Below are 14,569 nucleotides of genomic sequence, written 5' to 3'. Positions count from 1 at the left end.
AGGGGATGTCAGCCTTTAAAACATTAATCTGAGCCTGTTGGTGGCAAAGACAAGAATGTTTAGTGGACATAAATTGATGATAGGTACAAGCCATGCGTGGTTACACTGCAGCCTGTTTCACCGCTGCTGGCTGCAGCCCTCTCGCTCAATATTGGACCAAATTTAAAAAATGTCATTCCCAGTAGTCACTGAGGCACAGAAACATGGGACAAAAGGGTTCAGGTTGAAAGATACTTAACTTACCCTTCAAGCCCTGCATGGCAAGGCCCCACGACATACATATGACCTGCTGTTCCCATAGCGACTAGTGCACAGCCTGAGCTCCTCAGATAGGAACCTGCTACACGTTCCACTGCACATTTGATGACTAAAGGCGGCCGGATGTTTGCTGTTAGAGCTCCGCTGCTATTGAATGATTTGCATGAGGACTCCAGCTTGTTACGTCAGTATTTTGTTGTAAATAACCTTTGAAGACTTATCTTTATCAAAAGGCTTTCTTATAGTTTTTCCTTAAATTTTTAGGGTTTTTTTTATTCTTACCTAACGAGTTTGACTGTAACTTATTCTTGACTTTGCTCCATTTTAAGTTTAATTCACCCATTCACTCCGGCGTTTTATTTATGGTTTTTAATCAACCATTGTTCTGTAAGTTCATTCATCTTTTATCCCCTAAGTTTACCTGTCGATTTACACACTATTGTGTACTTTATTGTGTTTTATGTGTTCGCTGTAAAGCACTGATAAGTGCTATATAAATAAACTTTTGTATTATTATTCAAACCTCCAGCCTTTTCAGGTAAGTTAACAAGTGTATGCAGACAGAATATCACGTTTTTTATATAAACGGTTTTAAAAGTTTCTGCAGTTACGTGAGGGGGATGGTAGTCAACTTACAAAAGGCGTCCTAAGGCCGGTCCATTTGGCAGCACATCTGACACCACCACAGCTGTATCCCCGTTGTCTGGGTGAGGCTTGTCCTTGCCTCCAGAAATGGCAAAACCAAACCCCACTTTGGGGTCCTGCCATGATGAAAGAATAGAAAAAGGATTTTAGAAAATGACAGCTTGCACATGCTAAACAAACAGACAGTATGCAGGAGAGTGTGAGCATGTGCAGAGAGACAGAGGGAGGAAGAGCACATTCCAGCGGCGCTCAGTCTGAGGACAGTGAAGTCGCAGCCGGAGCTGCGGGGTGCAGCAGGGTGTGTCCCTCTGAATTCCTGCTGGAGTCTGTGCTGTGAAACTGAGAGGTCTGAAGCACAGTCCAGCTCAACCCCCGCACTAAAGCTCTCTCACAACACCCACAGACACGATACTGAAGGTGCCTCTGTGCCATACATCGAGCATCGACTTTCACTTCTGTATTTGTGCAGCACAGAACAAACAACACTGATGCACCGAAGATAAGTGGCCTGCACTTTAAGTTTACTTTAGCTGCTTGTGAATTTAATGTAAAATTTATTGATGTGGAGTAAGAAATTACATCAACATCGTCATCATATCTCGTAACACTTCCACATTTGAAATAAATATAATTCTAAGCACTTTATATATTAAATATTGAACAAACAAGCACTTACTTTGCTCAGTGTTATTGTATGTTGCTCCCATATTGTTAGCTCCTCCATGCCTGGTTTCTGTGAGGAAAAAAACAACACAGAAATTATGATAAGAAACTCATGCTTTAGCAAAGGAATATTTAACTCATCTGTCTCGACAACATTAATCCCAGTTAATTAACAATAATAATATGTTTCAGGTCCTTACAGGGAGGACAGTAGAGCCTCAGCCAAGCAGGTAAAGAGTGTACGACTCAACCTGATCTCGACATGCTCTCACCTGTCTCAATCCTGCCGGACCGGTATTGAGGAGGGGCTACAGGCTGTGTGTGCCTGTGTGTGTCATAAGTCCCTTTAGTGCTGACAGCATATAACACCCGGGGCTTGTTCAGTGAGCATACACACAGAAAAAACACTGTATAGAGGAAAGTAGGGCAGCAAGGAACAGTTATTTTTATTTATTGATTAATCAGATTTATTTTTTTTACATAAATCATATACAAAATGACATTTTGTAAAATGACATTTTCAAAACCTTGTTACTATCATACATAATAAAGAAAAGTGTTTAAAGGAATACCTGAAACACAAAATCATCCATTTGGGAAGAAATCTTTTTTTTTCTCGAATGCCTCCACTATGAACGAAGAATCCAAAAACAGAAAATTCTTGATGAATTAGAGTAACAAGGGGCTGCGATTGGCTAAAGTGAAACCACATCAAAACATCTGTTTACTAACTTACACAACTCCTGGAGTAAAATTCAAGTCTCATTCATCCAGTCGTATGCTCAGTACTTCCCAAACACGTGCATTTTTGGTCAAACATTACTATTTAAAAAACTTCGACTAAAAAAAAGTCTTATGTGTACAGACGAGAAGTGTTCCTGGGCAAGCTTGAAGTTTTTTAAATAGTAAAGTTTTCGAGAAAATGTATGTATTTGAGAAGCACTGAGCATACAAGTAGATAAATAAGACTTAGATTATGATGCATGAGACGTGTGAGAGACAGACCGATGTTTTACAGTTGTTAAATGCGTCCTTTTAATGCAATTGATCACATATTTTTTGTGTTTCTGGATTCTTCGTTCACCATGGTGGCACGCCAGAAAGTTTTCAATGCAACATGGGGTGAGTTATGGTTACAAAATAGTCATTTTGTGGGTTGTTCTGTTAACATTCGAGAGGCTGGAACCAGAAAATGTTTGGCATTTTAAAAGAGGATTATTCGATTATCAAAATATTTGCCAGTTTATCTTCTGTTGACTGACTAATCTGTTAATCTTTACAGCTTTAGAGACAAATATGTCGTCTTACAGTGACACAGACACATTGTGCCTGCATACAAAGCACATTTCTACATTTGACTCTGTAAACACTCAGCTCACTCGGCCCTGCAGGCTGAAATATTAGAGCCATTGTAGACACTCAAGTCCTCAGACTTAAATTAGTTTGAAACGCTTCTTTAAACCACCACGTTATTTCTGTGAAGGAGCTTCATTCATGTCTGTTATTGAAAACTCTTTCTAAGGGCGATGAGGAAACAGGCCTTACTGTTTAATCTCAGACTTTTAAATCTCTGTGGGTCGATTAACCTTCATTTTACATGGGAGTCGCTATTATTAGAGTCACACAAATTAAGGTGCACATGGAAACCACCTGAGAAAAGGTGTGATGACGCAGTGAGCCCTCTCACTGTTACATAAACACTCCTCTTTACTCCGTCATCTTTCATGTGGAGCTGAAACAATTAATCGATTCGATATCAACTATCAAATTAATCGCCAACTAATTTTTATATTTAATTCATCGTTTTTTTTTAAAGAAAAACAAAAGTAAAACTTCTCTGATCCCAGCTTCTGAAATGTGAATATGATCTAGTTTCTTTACTCCTCTATGAACATAAACTGAATATCTTTGGGTTATGGACAAAACGAGACATTTAAGGACGTCATCTCGGGCTGTTTTTCATTTTCTTATATTTTATAGACCATACAACTAAACAATTAACTGAGAATATAATCAGATTAATAAACAATGAAAATACTTTTTAGCTGCAACTCTATGTCTTGAACAAATTTCTACATTTCCGTTCACGCAAACACGACTTTATTTCTTCGATAACAATATTACACGAGCCATTAACTAACACACTAAACCACAGATTTTTACTCTCTGCACTAACACGTTAACACGCCTCTGTGTTTATCACTTTCCACATAGTAGCTCTTTTCACAACTAAAACAAAGCGCGGGCTGGCTGTGGACTATATTTCATCAAGCATGAAGGTTACAGTGCTGCTGAGTTACAGTGAGAACGGGTAAAGCGAGCTACTCGAGTCAGAGACACAGAGATGTATTGTTGTTGTCGAGTGATAAAAACAGTTTGGAGTTTGTTCAAACACTCTGGTAGAATATGCAGGTCACACAACCAGTGCACGGCTGTGACACGTCTTAAACCTGGCACTGCAACACAGACATTTACATCTTCAATACTCACTGATCAAAAACACCAACCAAGTATCTGATGTCCTGCCACACCCAAACACAATGGCAAGAAATAATACAAATATACCTTTTTAAAGCTTTTTTTTTTAAATATTAACCCTTTGAAACTTGAGAAAATTGACTTGGTTTATTTTAAAAACAAAAAGGCAATGAGTAACTTACTAACAAATAACCCCAAAATAAGCAAGTAATTTTAAAAAAAGTTATGAGAAAATTTCCTGAAGCAACACTAACAAAAAAAGAAAGATAAAGAAAGAAGAAAATGACTAAAAAAGTTCTACAAATTTTTAAAAAATTGTAGCATATTTTTAAATGTTAAGTCATAATAATTATAAATAAATAAATTTTCTGGACATTTTTCCCTTTTTTCTTAAAAAAAAAAAAATTCTTATAATTCTTTCTCCAACTTCCTTTAAAGCAAATTTTTCAGATCATTTTCATGTCACCTTTTGCTAATTTCTTGCATTTTGCAGGGACATTTCTTGTCATGCTACTCATTGCCTTTTTTCCATGTTTTCGAGAAAAGAAATCAAACCAATTCACTCAGGTTTAAAAGATTTAATTACTTGTGAAAGGCGTCTGAACGCAGCACAAGGTAACTGTAACGGGTTTCAGGAGCAGAAATCTCACATATGATCACCACAAAAATCTCAGACTCGCTGGTGGAGGTAACCACGAGCGCAGGTGTACAGTGTGTGTGTGACCTGTGAACAGTGGGCTATTTGTTTGACCGAGTTAATCATAAACCAGAGGGGGGAAGAAAAAAAATTACACAGCAACTGACCTGATTGCTCAAATAAAAGCTGGCTGTGGATTTTCTTAATCTACTGAAACCTAAAGAGGTTAATGTTTGATAGTTATAGCTGCAGGGTGTACGAGGCAGCGCGGGCAAAGCAATAAACAGAGCTGAATGTGGACAGCCTGATGAGAAACACATATTTGTCAACCTAAAGGCACAGATTAGCGGAAGATAAAGGTTCAGTGATTCAAACAGAGTAAAGACATCAAAAAAGGATCAAACCAGAACTGGCAGTGGTATTAACTGATATCTGTAATACAACTTAAAAACTGTACTACTGAGAAAACTGAAGGTAAAAATTCAAAATGCATCCACCTCTGAATGTATAGAAAGAAAATATGCAAATAGGTGTCATGCTATCAGTGATCAGTGGAGGGAATTTCCTAAAAATAGGTTGAGATTTTGATCGCCAAAACCAAATCAGGCTTTTAAACCAAGCAGAGCAATGCCTTTCTGCTCTGAAAATCAGTAATCTCAATCACTATGTATAATTATGTCATGAACTAAGACCTCTAACTATGTAGCTGCACTGCAGAAGCTCCTGTAAAAATCAGATGAACATCAAACTGAATTAAGCAAATAAAAGTGAGAAAGGTAAAGACCGACAAAGTAATGTACAGTCTACTGATGTAGGGCTGATATGAGACTAGATGTTGTCTTAGACTTTAGATATCATAATATCATGTAATGTTTTCAGGGATTTAAAGGCTGCATTACAATAAAGTGATGTAATTTTCTGTGCTTATTATGCTGTTCTGTTATTTGCCTTTAGCCACTAACGTCCACATTACTAATGATTATTAATCAAAAATGTCATTGTGTAAATATTCTCTGAGCTACAGTCAACCCTATAATATTGTAGCAATATTTCTACCAAGGTATTTGGTCAAAAATATTGATATTTGATTTCTCCATATCGTCCAGAATTAATATTCTGTCATAATTAAAACAAATCAGACTTTTAAACAAGGGAGAGCAACACTTGTCTGCACTGAAAATCTCAGACACACACGTCATTTCAGTGAATCACGATGAGTTTGATGAGTCACTAGATTAAGTCATCTAACTTTAAAGTTGCACTGCAAAAATCCAGTATTTATTATACTGACTTTAGCCAAAAAAGTAAGAAAGGTCAGGACAGATTACGTAATTTACGATCTACTGGTCTGATTTGGGTTGCACCAAATTATAGTTTTTTTTATCAGTTAATCTGCTGATTATTTCTACATTAATAGATTAATTGCTTAGCCTATAAAACGTAAAAAAATAAATAAAAATTAAAAAGTGGGAAATACTGATTACAGTTTCCCAGAGTCCAATGTGACGTCTGCAGATTACCCCTCAGTCCAAAAACCAAAAATGTATTATTTACTATCATATATGACAAAGGACAGCAAAAAAGTGTTATATTTAAGAAACTGGAGCAAGCAAATATCTGACATTTTATCTTAAAAAACGAATGACACAATCAATTAATTATACATAGTTGGCAATTCCTTTCCTCTCAATCAAGTGATCAATAATTCAGCTAATCGTTGCAGCTCTGGATGTGAGCCTGGTTTACGAACACTGCCTACACTGCTTTCTGACACTCCTGCAGCTTTATGTTCACCTTGCAAGCTCAGAGGAACATTTAGCTGGAGGTCTGAACGCATCAGGGACAGTTTTTGTCCTTTGTTTATTTTTAACAGCTACGCTCAGGCTTTACTATACTGTAAGACCACTAACGCTTTGTGTTCCTCCATCTCCACTTACCACTTGGTCTTTGAACCTTACTTCCATTTCCCACCGGGATCTCTAAGCTGAACAAAACACCTGCGGCCTTCGGCGCTCAATGAACAGCCAGTTCTTTATATTCCATATGGCAACACCAGAAGCAAAACAGTCACAGATCCCACAGTGATCCACATCCAGTTACTTCCAGCTCTGTGAGGATGGTGGCTGCTGTCCAGAAGAACCGCCCCCCTCCTGCTGAAATTATTTGTAATATGACCAGCTGTGTGGCGTTTCTGTCTCTCAGCAGGGAGAGGAGAAAAAAAACATCTCGGAGCGACCTCACCTGGAGCGCTCCTCCCCCACACAACCTTTGCCCACTCTCAGTCACTCTCCAGTGCCCTTTAATAATCGTGGTTTTAAGGTGGAGCTGCAGTGCCTCACACAAATCCCCATACACACACACACACACACACACACCAGAGCAGCAACGGATCTTAAATGTGACATGTAGCATTACAAAAAGAGCCTCGAGTGATGAAAATTAGCCGCTTCCAGATGCTGACATTGGAAATTCAAGGGTGCTTACACAAAATGTAAGCAAGAGGCAAAAAAGTAATCGACCTACTGAACTGCATATTTTCCTACACAATAAAACTGTTCTGTCACTGCTTATTCCAACCATCTGTTGAAATTATACTGACTTTTGCAATGCTAAAGTCATCATGCCCCATGCAAAACTTTATACGTGTTTCCTTGTATATCAACGTGCCTTTCACTTAAGGCTGCAAATTATGCAGACTATTGTTTTTGTTTAATAAATAAAATGTTGAAAAATAAAAGTCATTTATCTTAGGATTCCTCAGTCTGTTAAGCAGCCAAAAAACTGTGGAACGACCCGCCGGAGGAGATCAGGCTGGCAGAATCAGTGACTTCTGTTCAATCACTTCTTAAAACCCATTTTTATAGACTTGCTTTTATGTGAAGTCGTCTTTTTAGTTCTTTTTATCTATTTTACCTTTTTACATAATGTTTTATCTATTTTTTTTTTAATTGTGGGTTTCATTGCTTTTATTGTTTCTTTTTGTTTCTCTGTATTAGTTTATCTTGACATTATTCATCCTTTGGTTTTAATTTTATCCTAACTTTACCTTTGTCTCTTCTTGCTTGTGTTAAAGAGGACTGTTTGGATTTCTGTTGTATTATTCCTGTCTATGTATCCCATTTCTGCTTTGCTGTTTGTCAAAGCACTTTATAAACTCTTTTTTTAAAGGCGCTATATGAAGTTATTATTATATTTATAAAAACCTTCTGCATTCTGTATGATGAATAAGGCTGCCACATGGGTGTGCCAGTTTTATTGCAGGTAGTTTCTTTTTGTTATCTGTGTATTTACTGGCAGATATGCAAAGACTGCACTACTGCAAATGTATATTTTATCTTTTTGAAGGTTCAAGGGATAGTTCTGACCTTTTGAAATGGGACTGTATGAGGTTCTTATCTATAGTCAATGTATGACCTACAATAAATGTCGGTTTGCATGACCCCAGTTTGGAGAAGCAAACAGGAGTACTGACACAGAAGCTAAGCAATGAACTGCTGAAGACGGAGGACAGCAACAAAATACTTCAGCGACCTAAAAAAAATCAATATCTGTTGTCAACCCTATATTTAGAATATTTTCACTGCTTTACCTTTCCACAGACAGCCCTTTCTGACTATGCTTGCGTCAAAGCCACCAGACTCCATTTAGAAAAACAGTCATTTTAACTGAACACAGGAGGTTAGTTAGTTCGTGTTAGTACATGTCTTGGTGACTCCAAATGAACCCATTTAAAAGCTAGTCACACAATAACTGATGACAAAACAACTGATTCAGGCATTAGTGTTCAGCAATGTTAAATTGCTGTTTTTCTCAACGGACTCTGGCTTTGATGAGAGCAATGTAGCAGCTTTAGTTTTCCATCAGAAACTACTGTGCCGAAAACATACATTTATAATGATGCACCTGTCAAACGATCTGTAGGAGGTGATGAAGTTTAAAATACACCGACTTTAACATCAATGTTGCTCCTGCTGTATATGCAAACTAATGAACTGCAATACAAATTAATTAAGACACAAACAAAGACTATAACAACCCAGACAGCACCGAGCATTAAGAGGTTAAAAACAGGTTGTTTGTACAGTATTATGCATCCACTTACAGGCACCACCAGCAGAGGAGGAGGAGGCTCTGGAGGCATAGAGCCAAAGTGCTTCAGAAGTTTCATTCGCTGTGTCAGATTCATGATGAAAACAGTGCTGCTTTCTGTCTCCTATTAAAAAAAACACCTGCCGACTACCTCAGTCACTTTAGACAGAACATGTAGTCTGATGCAGGTCTCTAAATCGCAAAAAAAATCCACGGAAAAAGACCGGAAGACAATTGAAAACTTAAAATATAGCAAATGAAAAGCAACAAATTGACATTCCTCTGCATCCAACAGAGTCCACAGTAACGATCTGTATCCTCAGTTATTTCCTTCCTGACGGGTTCATAAAGTCAAACGGGTCCACTTGCTCCCACTGTCAGTGGTCTGTGCGTGTCTTGGTGAACTTCTTTCCCACAGCAGGTCCCAGTCTGTTGGCTGGGTTTCAGGCTGCTGGGTGCTATGGTTACGTCAGGGGAATGAGAGCACTGGGCTGTTAATAATTGACGGGCTGTTTGCTACACTATAGGTCTGCTTGCTCTGAGTAAAGTTTCCTGAGTTCCTCCACAGGCCCTGCGGTGTTTCAGGATCAGGAAATGACACTGAGGCAACAACACAGAGCTTCGATGGCATCTCTGCTTCATCAGGGACATTTGCGCACGCCCCAAAGCATGGGCGTGCTGCAGAATATTTCTGTTTGACTCTGATTATCAGCGCCCTGCCTCGCCAAGAGTCACAGTGACCCGATTTGTTTACCAGAAGGAGGCACAAGGAGGTGGAGCGGTTGTGTACCTGAGGGGCGTTCAGGAAGTGAGAACAACATCAAACAGCGAATCAAAACCTGAAACCAGGCTTCCATCACAGGTCAGCGTCTGGCAGTTTAACCCTTTGAAACCTGGAGCAACACCACTTTTCTGCAGCTGCTTTCAGACGGCCTCAACAAGAATTTTAACCTTTGAACCTTGAGCAAATTGGTGCAATTTCTTTTTGATAACATGGAGAAAAAAGGCAATGTGCAACACAGACTGCAAGAAATGAGTAGATAAAAAATATTTTTAAAAGATAAAAAAGGTAGGGAAAACTATATTTGTAATTATTACGTATTTAAAATTAAATTACAGAATTATTATAATTTTTAAGCATTTTTTCATTTCTTGTTTTCTTTTTTGTTTTGTTTTTGTTTCTTTTTTTACTTACTCTTCTTTTTTATTGGTGGTAGTCGTTTTTGTTGTTTTTTTTGGGTAACTTTTTGTACTTTTTACCAATTTCATGCTAATTTGGGGCTAATTTCCTCTTTGGCTTCTTATTGCCTTTTATGAAGGAAATCAAGCCAATTTGTTCAGGTTTCAAAGGGATAAAAATAGTAGAACAACAGATGTAACATCCTCGGTTTGGGTTCAGTCAGGTGTAACAGGTGGCCTCTGTTCAGCCGGGGCACCTTTGCTGAATTATTAATCGGTCTGAGGAAAAAAGAGAAGTGCCAGCAACGACTACTGTTCCTAAAACAAACACTTAGCTGAGGTGTGCCCCCTCCAGCAGGTAAACGATCACTCATTCCTGCGTCACGTCTGTTCAGCAGCAGAGCCACCTCAGAGGCCGTTCTGTGTTTCTTGCTTTTTAAAGGGACAGCTAAGATTTTTTTTAAGTTTATAGTGTACTTTTCCATATTCATAGGTTGTATAACATACATTTGATTTCAGTCGGCGCGCCCACAGTTTGGAGAAGCAGGCTGGAGTCAAACATGGAAGCAAAGCAATCTACTGCTGTGGGGGGTCAGCGACACAATATATTTTGGTCACCTAAAAAAAAAAGGTTCCACTTAAAAAGAATCAGCATCAGTTTCAGTGTATGCTATATTTAGCATATTTTCACTGTTTCGCCTTTGTGTCAGATAAAAATGACTGAAAACGAAAATGAAGCTGTTTAATCGCTCCCTTCAAAGCCAAACTCCACTGAAGGAAAAATGGTGATTTAACCCTTTGAAACCAGAGCAAATTGACTTGATTTCATTTAAAAACATGGGAAGAAGGTAATGAGCAACTTAATAAGAAATTGGCCATAATTAACAAGATACTGGTAAAAGGTTTGAGGAAAAATCACCTACAAATAAGTAAAATAAACAAACAAAAAAACAACTTAAAAAAAATCTTTTCTTTTCTCTGTAACATAATTTCAAATAAATATATTTAAAAAGAATTATAAATTAAGTTTTCTGGACATTTTTCCTCTCTGTATTCATCATTCTTTTTTTTTTTTTAGTTTGCCTGACATTTCTTGCCAAGTTGGTCATTATATTTTTCCTGTGTTTATATACAGGAATCAAACCAATTTTCTCATATTTCAGAGGTTTAAATGATAGTGAAAGATGCCTGAATGCAGCATAATAAAACCGATGTCGATCTAGGAGTTAAGGGGTTAATGTTCCTAAACACATTGCTGAGCTGCTGGTCTACCGCTAACTACAAACACTGCGTTTATTTGTATTACTGTGTAACTTCTGTGTTTAAAAGGGTTAGTTTGGATTCACCAAAGTCACAAAACAACACAAACTAACGAACTGACCGAAGCAGCGTCAGACTGGCAGCTTCTGTGAGCTAAAATTAGTTTTTGTGAATGGAGTCTGGCGGCTCTGACGGGAGCATAGATGGGGAACTGAAAGCGTTGACGGCTTCCCCATCAGAGCGAGCTGTCTGATGTAAAGTTAAAGAGGTGAAAATATCCCCACTTTAGCGTCCACTCAAATGATTTCTCTGATTTCTGTTTTTTTTAAGGTGGCTAAAATATGCTCTGTTGCAAACCTCGTCCACAGCAGCAGATTGCTTAACTCCAGTGTCAGACTTCTCCAAACTGAAGGCGCCGACTGAAATCTACTGTATGTAAATCTCTGACTTTGGATAAGCGCCTCATACAATCCCACTACAAAACTAACCATTTCTTTAAGCTTTGGTCACTCCTGTTGGCCTGCCAACATGCAAACTACCTGCTCTGAACTCAGCACATTGTTGTTCAAATGAAAACAGAGGCCTACTTTTACGCTACGAAATAACTGAAATTCACGTAAACAACAACAGATATAAAGCCTTGAGAGGGCTGCAACATAAAGCCGTCGGCGGTTAATGAGGCGCTTTGAAGCTTTCCTTCGTGAGTAGAGCGATTGGAAAGACAAACACTCGAGAGGTTTACAGAGCCCGCAGAGTTGCTGTAATTATACAGGTTTGTAGCTTCCACTCACAGTGGAGTTACTCATGGCATGTACTGTCAACAGTGTTTAAGTACTGCAAACACCCACTTTATAGATACCTGCAGTCCCATACAGATGTTTTCCCCTGGGTTGTGGAAACACACAAACACACACACTGACACACACACAAAGGAAAAGTGACTCAAAGATGCATTTTGAGTCAGGCAACTAACGATTCTTTTCACTGTCGATTAATCTGTTGACTAGTTTCTTGATTGATCAATAACTTGTTTGGTCTGTAAAGTGAAAAGTATCTGTTTTACAAAGCCCAATATAACATCCTCAAATGTCTTGTCAAATCTTTTATCCAAGATATTCAGTTTTCTGTCATACCGGAGTAAAGGAACGAGAGAACATTCGAATATAAGACGCTGGATTCAGAGAAATTTTACTTTTTTTCTTTAAAAAAAATACTCAAACCAATAAATCAATAATCAGATCAGTTGGCTTTAAATTAAGTTGCTGGCAACTAATCGATTAATCACTGCAGCTCTATTCTTTAATAGTTAAACATCGATGCAAAAAATTCTTAATCAGAATTTAAAAAAAAAAAAAACTTTCATAAATACAAGTTTAAATATACAAAGAGCAAATATATAATTTGTGTTTGGTGATTAAACCAATTGGACTGTGAAATGTAAGACAATAATAACGGCACTATATGTCCATCAGTTAGTAAATGCTTGTTAAATAAGAATAGAAATAAATTTATTATGAAGAATATTGATAGGATATTGACAGTGAATATATGAAATAAAATTAGTTTTTGCCATTGATTGTATTATTGCACCTAGTTGAAATAGCATCTATTTTCTCCATATGTCAAACATAGTTTAAAAAATGACGTCATCAGGCGTCATCAAGGCAAAAACCCAAAATGACACCCAGAAATAATAAAACATATGAAGGAAAGAAAAGTGCAGAAAACGTGTCAAATAGTCCCTGAGGGTTACAGCGTCCAAGATATAAAAAAAAACGTATTTGTCCCATTTTAAATCATGTCCTAATTTACCTGACTTCATCCACACTGTCCACAAAAACACACTTCAGAGGACAGAAAGACTGAACTATAGAGGCAAAATCCGAAACTTTACACAAGGATGCATCAGTGTGAAAGCATTTGGGTCACTGATAATCGCTCAGAGGACTGCAGTCAAGGTAAAGGAGGACGCAGCTGTTTGGGAATGCAAAGTCGAAACTGTTGTGAAACTTTCTGACAGGCAGGTAGAAACTTGCATCTGTGGCAGAACCAGAAAGGTGAGGAGGAGAGCAGCTGACAGTCACCAACACACACACACACACACACACACACACAGAAATAATATAAAACATGTAACTGAGCAAACACGTGATCAACAACCACAGCTGACATTTAAGAAAATAACTACACAAGGATAATTAATGAAGCTATCAGGCTGTTAGTGCTGTAAGCGTGCAGTCAGGTGACTCCTCAGAGCTAGCTCCGTGGCTAAATTTGTTTATTTATTCGTTTATTTTGGTCTAATTTAACCACAAAATTGCGGAGTTTAGTTTTGAGTTGTTTCAGAAACACGTTTCACTTCTAAAATGTTTTTCTGAAACTTCTCCCTCGCCTCGTCAGACTGCTGCTGTGGGCTGACAGCCGCGCTTCACCTGTACAAGGAAACATTTGACAGCAGTTGAAGCTAACTCACCTGTAAACTTCCGCTCCGCAGGTGAAACTCTCCGTCACCGCTCACGCGACTCGTCCAAAAACAAAAAACAACTCTTAAACTCCTCTTCAGACTCTCACTTGTTCGCGGTGTCTGTTACAGCAGTTTGAAAACTTTCTCCTCAATCTTCCTGAAACAGGTGAGGAGGTGAGGAGGAGGAGTGGCGTCAACGTCTCTACGTTCACACGTTCAGGTGAGTTTCATGACGTCATCACGCGAGTGCAGCGTCGCTGACAGGAAGTTGGTCCTCCTCATAAATAATTCCTCCACCCAGTTTTGGTTGTGATAAGAGCGTAGACTATAAAATGTAGACTGTAATCATCTCATTGATAAAGTAAAGTAGATGTTTTTAAAATGAATTAAAATGAATATAATAATAAATTAGTCGGCTACTACTGTACTCGTGTGAAAACTTTATGTACTTGTATCTTACTTTATTAGAGTATTTTAATGTCATGACAGTTTGTACTTCTACTTCACTTCAGAGGGAAATATTGTAGCTTTTACTTCACTGCAGTTAATTAAATTAGGATTTTTGCACACAAAACTTAGTCGACTCATTAACTGACAAAATAAAGAATTAAATAATTTGCAACCATTTTGAAAAATTGTGCAAGGAATTTCTGATGCAAATTAAATAAATAAATAAATAAATAAATAAATAAATAAATAAATATAAATAAATAAATAAATAAATAAATAAATAAATAAATAAATAAATAATGGTTCAAGCTTCTCAAATAGGTTATGGGGATTTCCTAATATCTTTATAATTAAAAAAAAATATTTTATTTCTGAGTTAATTTTACTGATTTTACTAATACATTATCACTTAAGCAACATTTTCAATACAGAACTTTAACTCGTAA

The 14,569-nt window shown here is 37.6% G+C and overlaps 1 protein-coding gene across 2 annotated transcripts in view; it reads right to left on the bottom strand.

Moving 5' to 3' along the window:
• Positions 1 to 13,860, bottom strand: part of tjp3 (tight junction protein 3) — a 35,629-nt gene extending 21,769 nt beyond the window's left edge. The window contains exons 1-3 of one of the 2 annotated variants that reach the window (XM_042482384.1): positions 13,683 to 13,860; positions 1,580 to 1,636; positions 895 to 1,019 (exon numbers count right to left, since the gene is read on the bottom strand). In XM_042482384.1, coding sequence (XP_042338318.1) covers positions 895 to 1,019; positions 1,580 to 1,627 — 173 coding nt within the window. In that variant the 5' untranslated portion in view covers positions 1,628 to 1,636; positions 13,683 to 13,860. Of the gene's footprint in view, positions 1 to 894; positions 1,020 to 1,579; positions 1,637 to 1,766; positions 1,801 to 13,682 lie in introns of those variants that run through there. The other variant, XM_042482390.1, reaches the window with a different exon arrangement.
• Between the last annotated feature and the right edge of the window lie 709 nt (positions 13,861 to 14,569).

Source organism: Plectropomus leopardus, chromosome 3, assembly GCF_008729295.1.
Source record: "Plectropomus leopardus isolate mb chromosome 3, YSFRI_Pleo_2.0, whole genome shotgun sequence".
NCBI classification, from domain to species: Eukaryota; Metazoa; Chordata; class Actinopteri; order Perciformes; family Serranidae; genus Plectropomus; species Plectropomus leopardus.
This window is presented reverse-complemented; position numbering and strand designations above follow the sequence as displayed.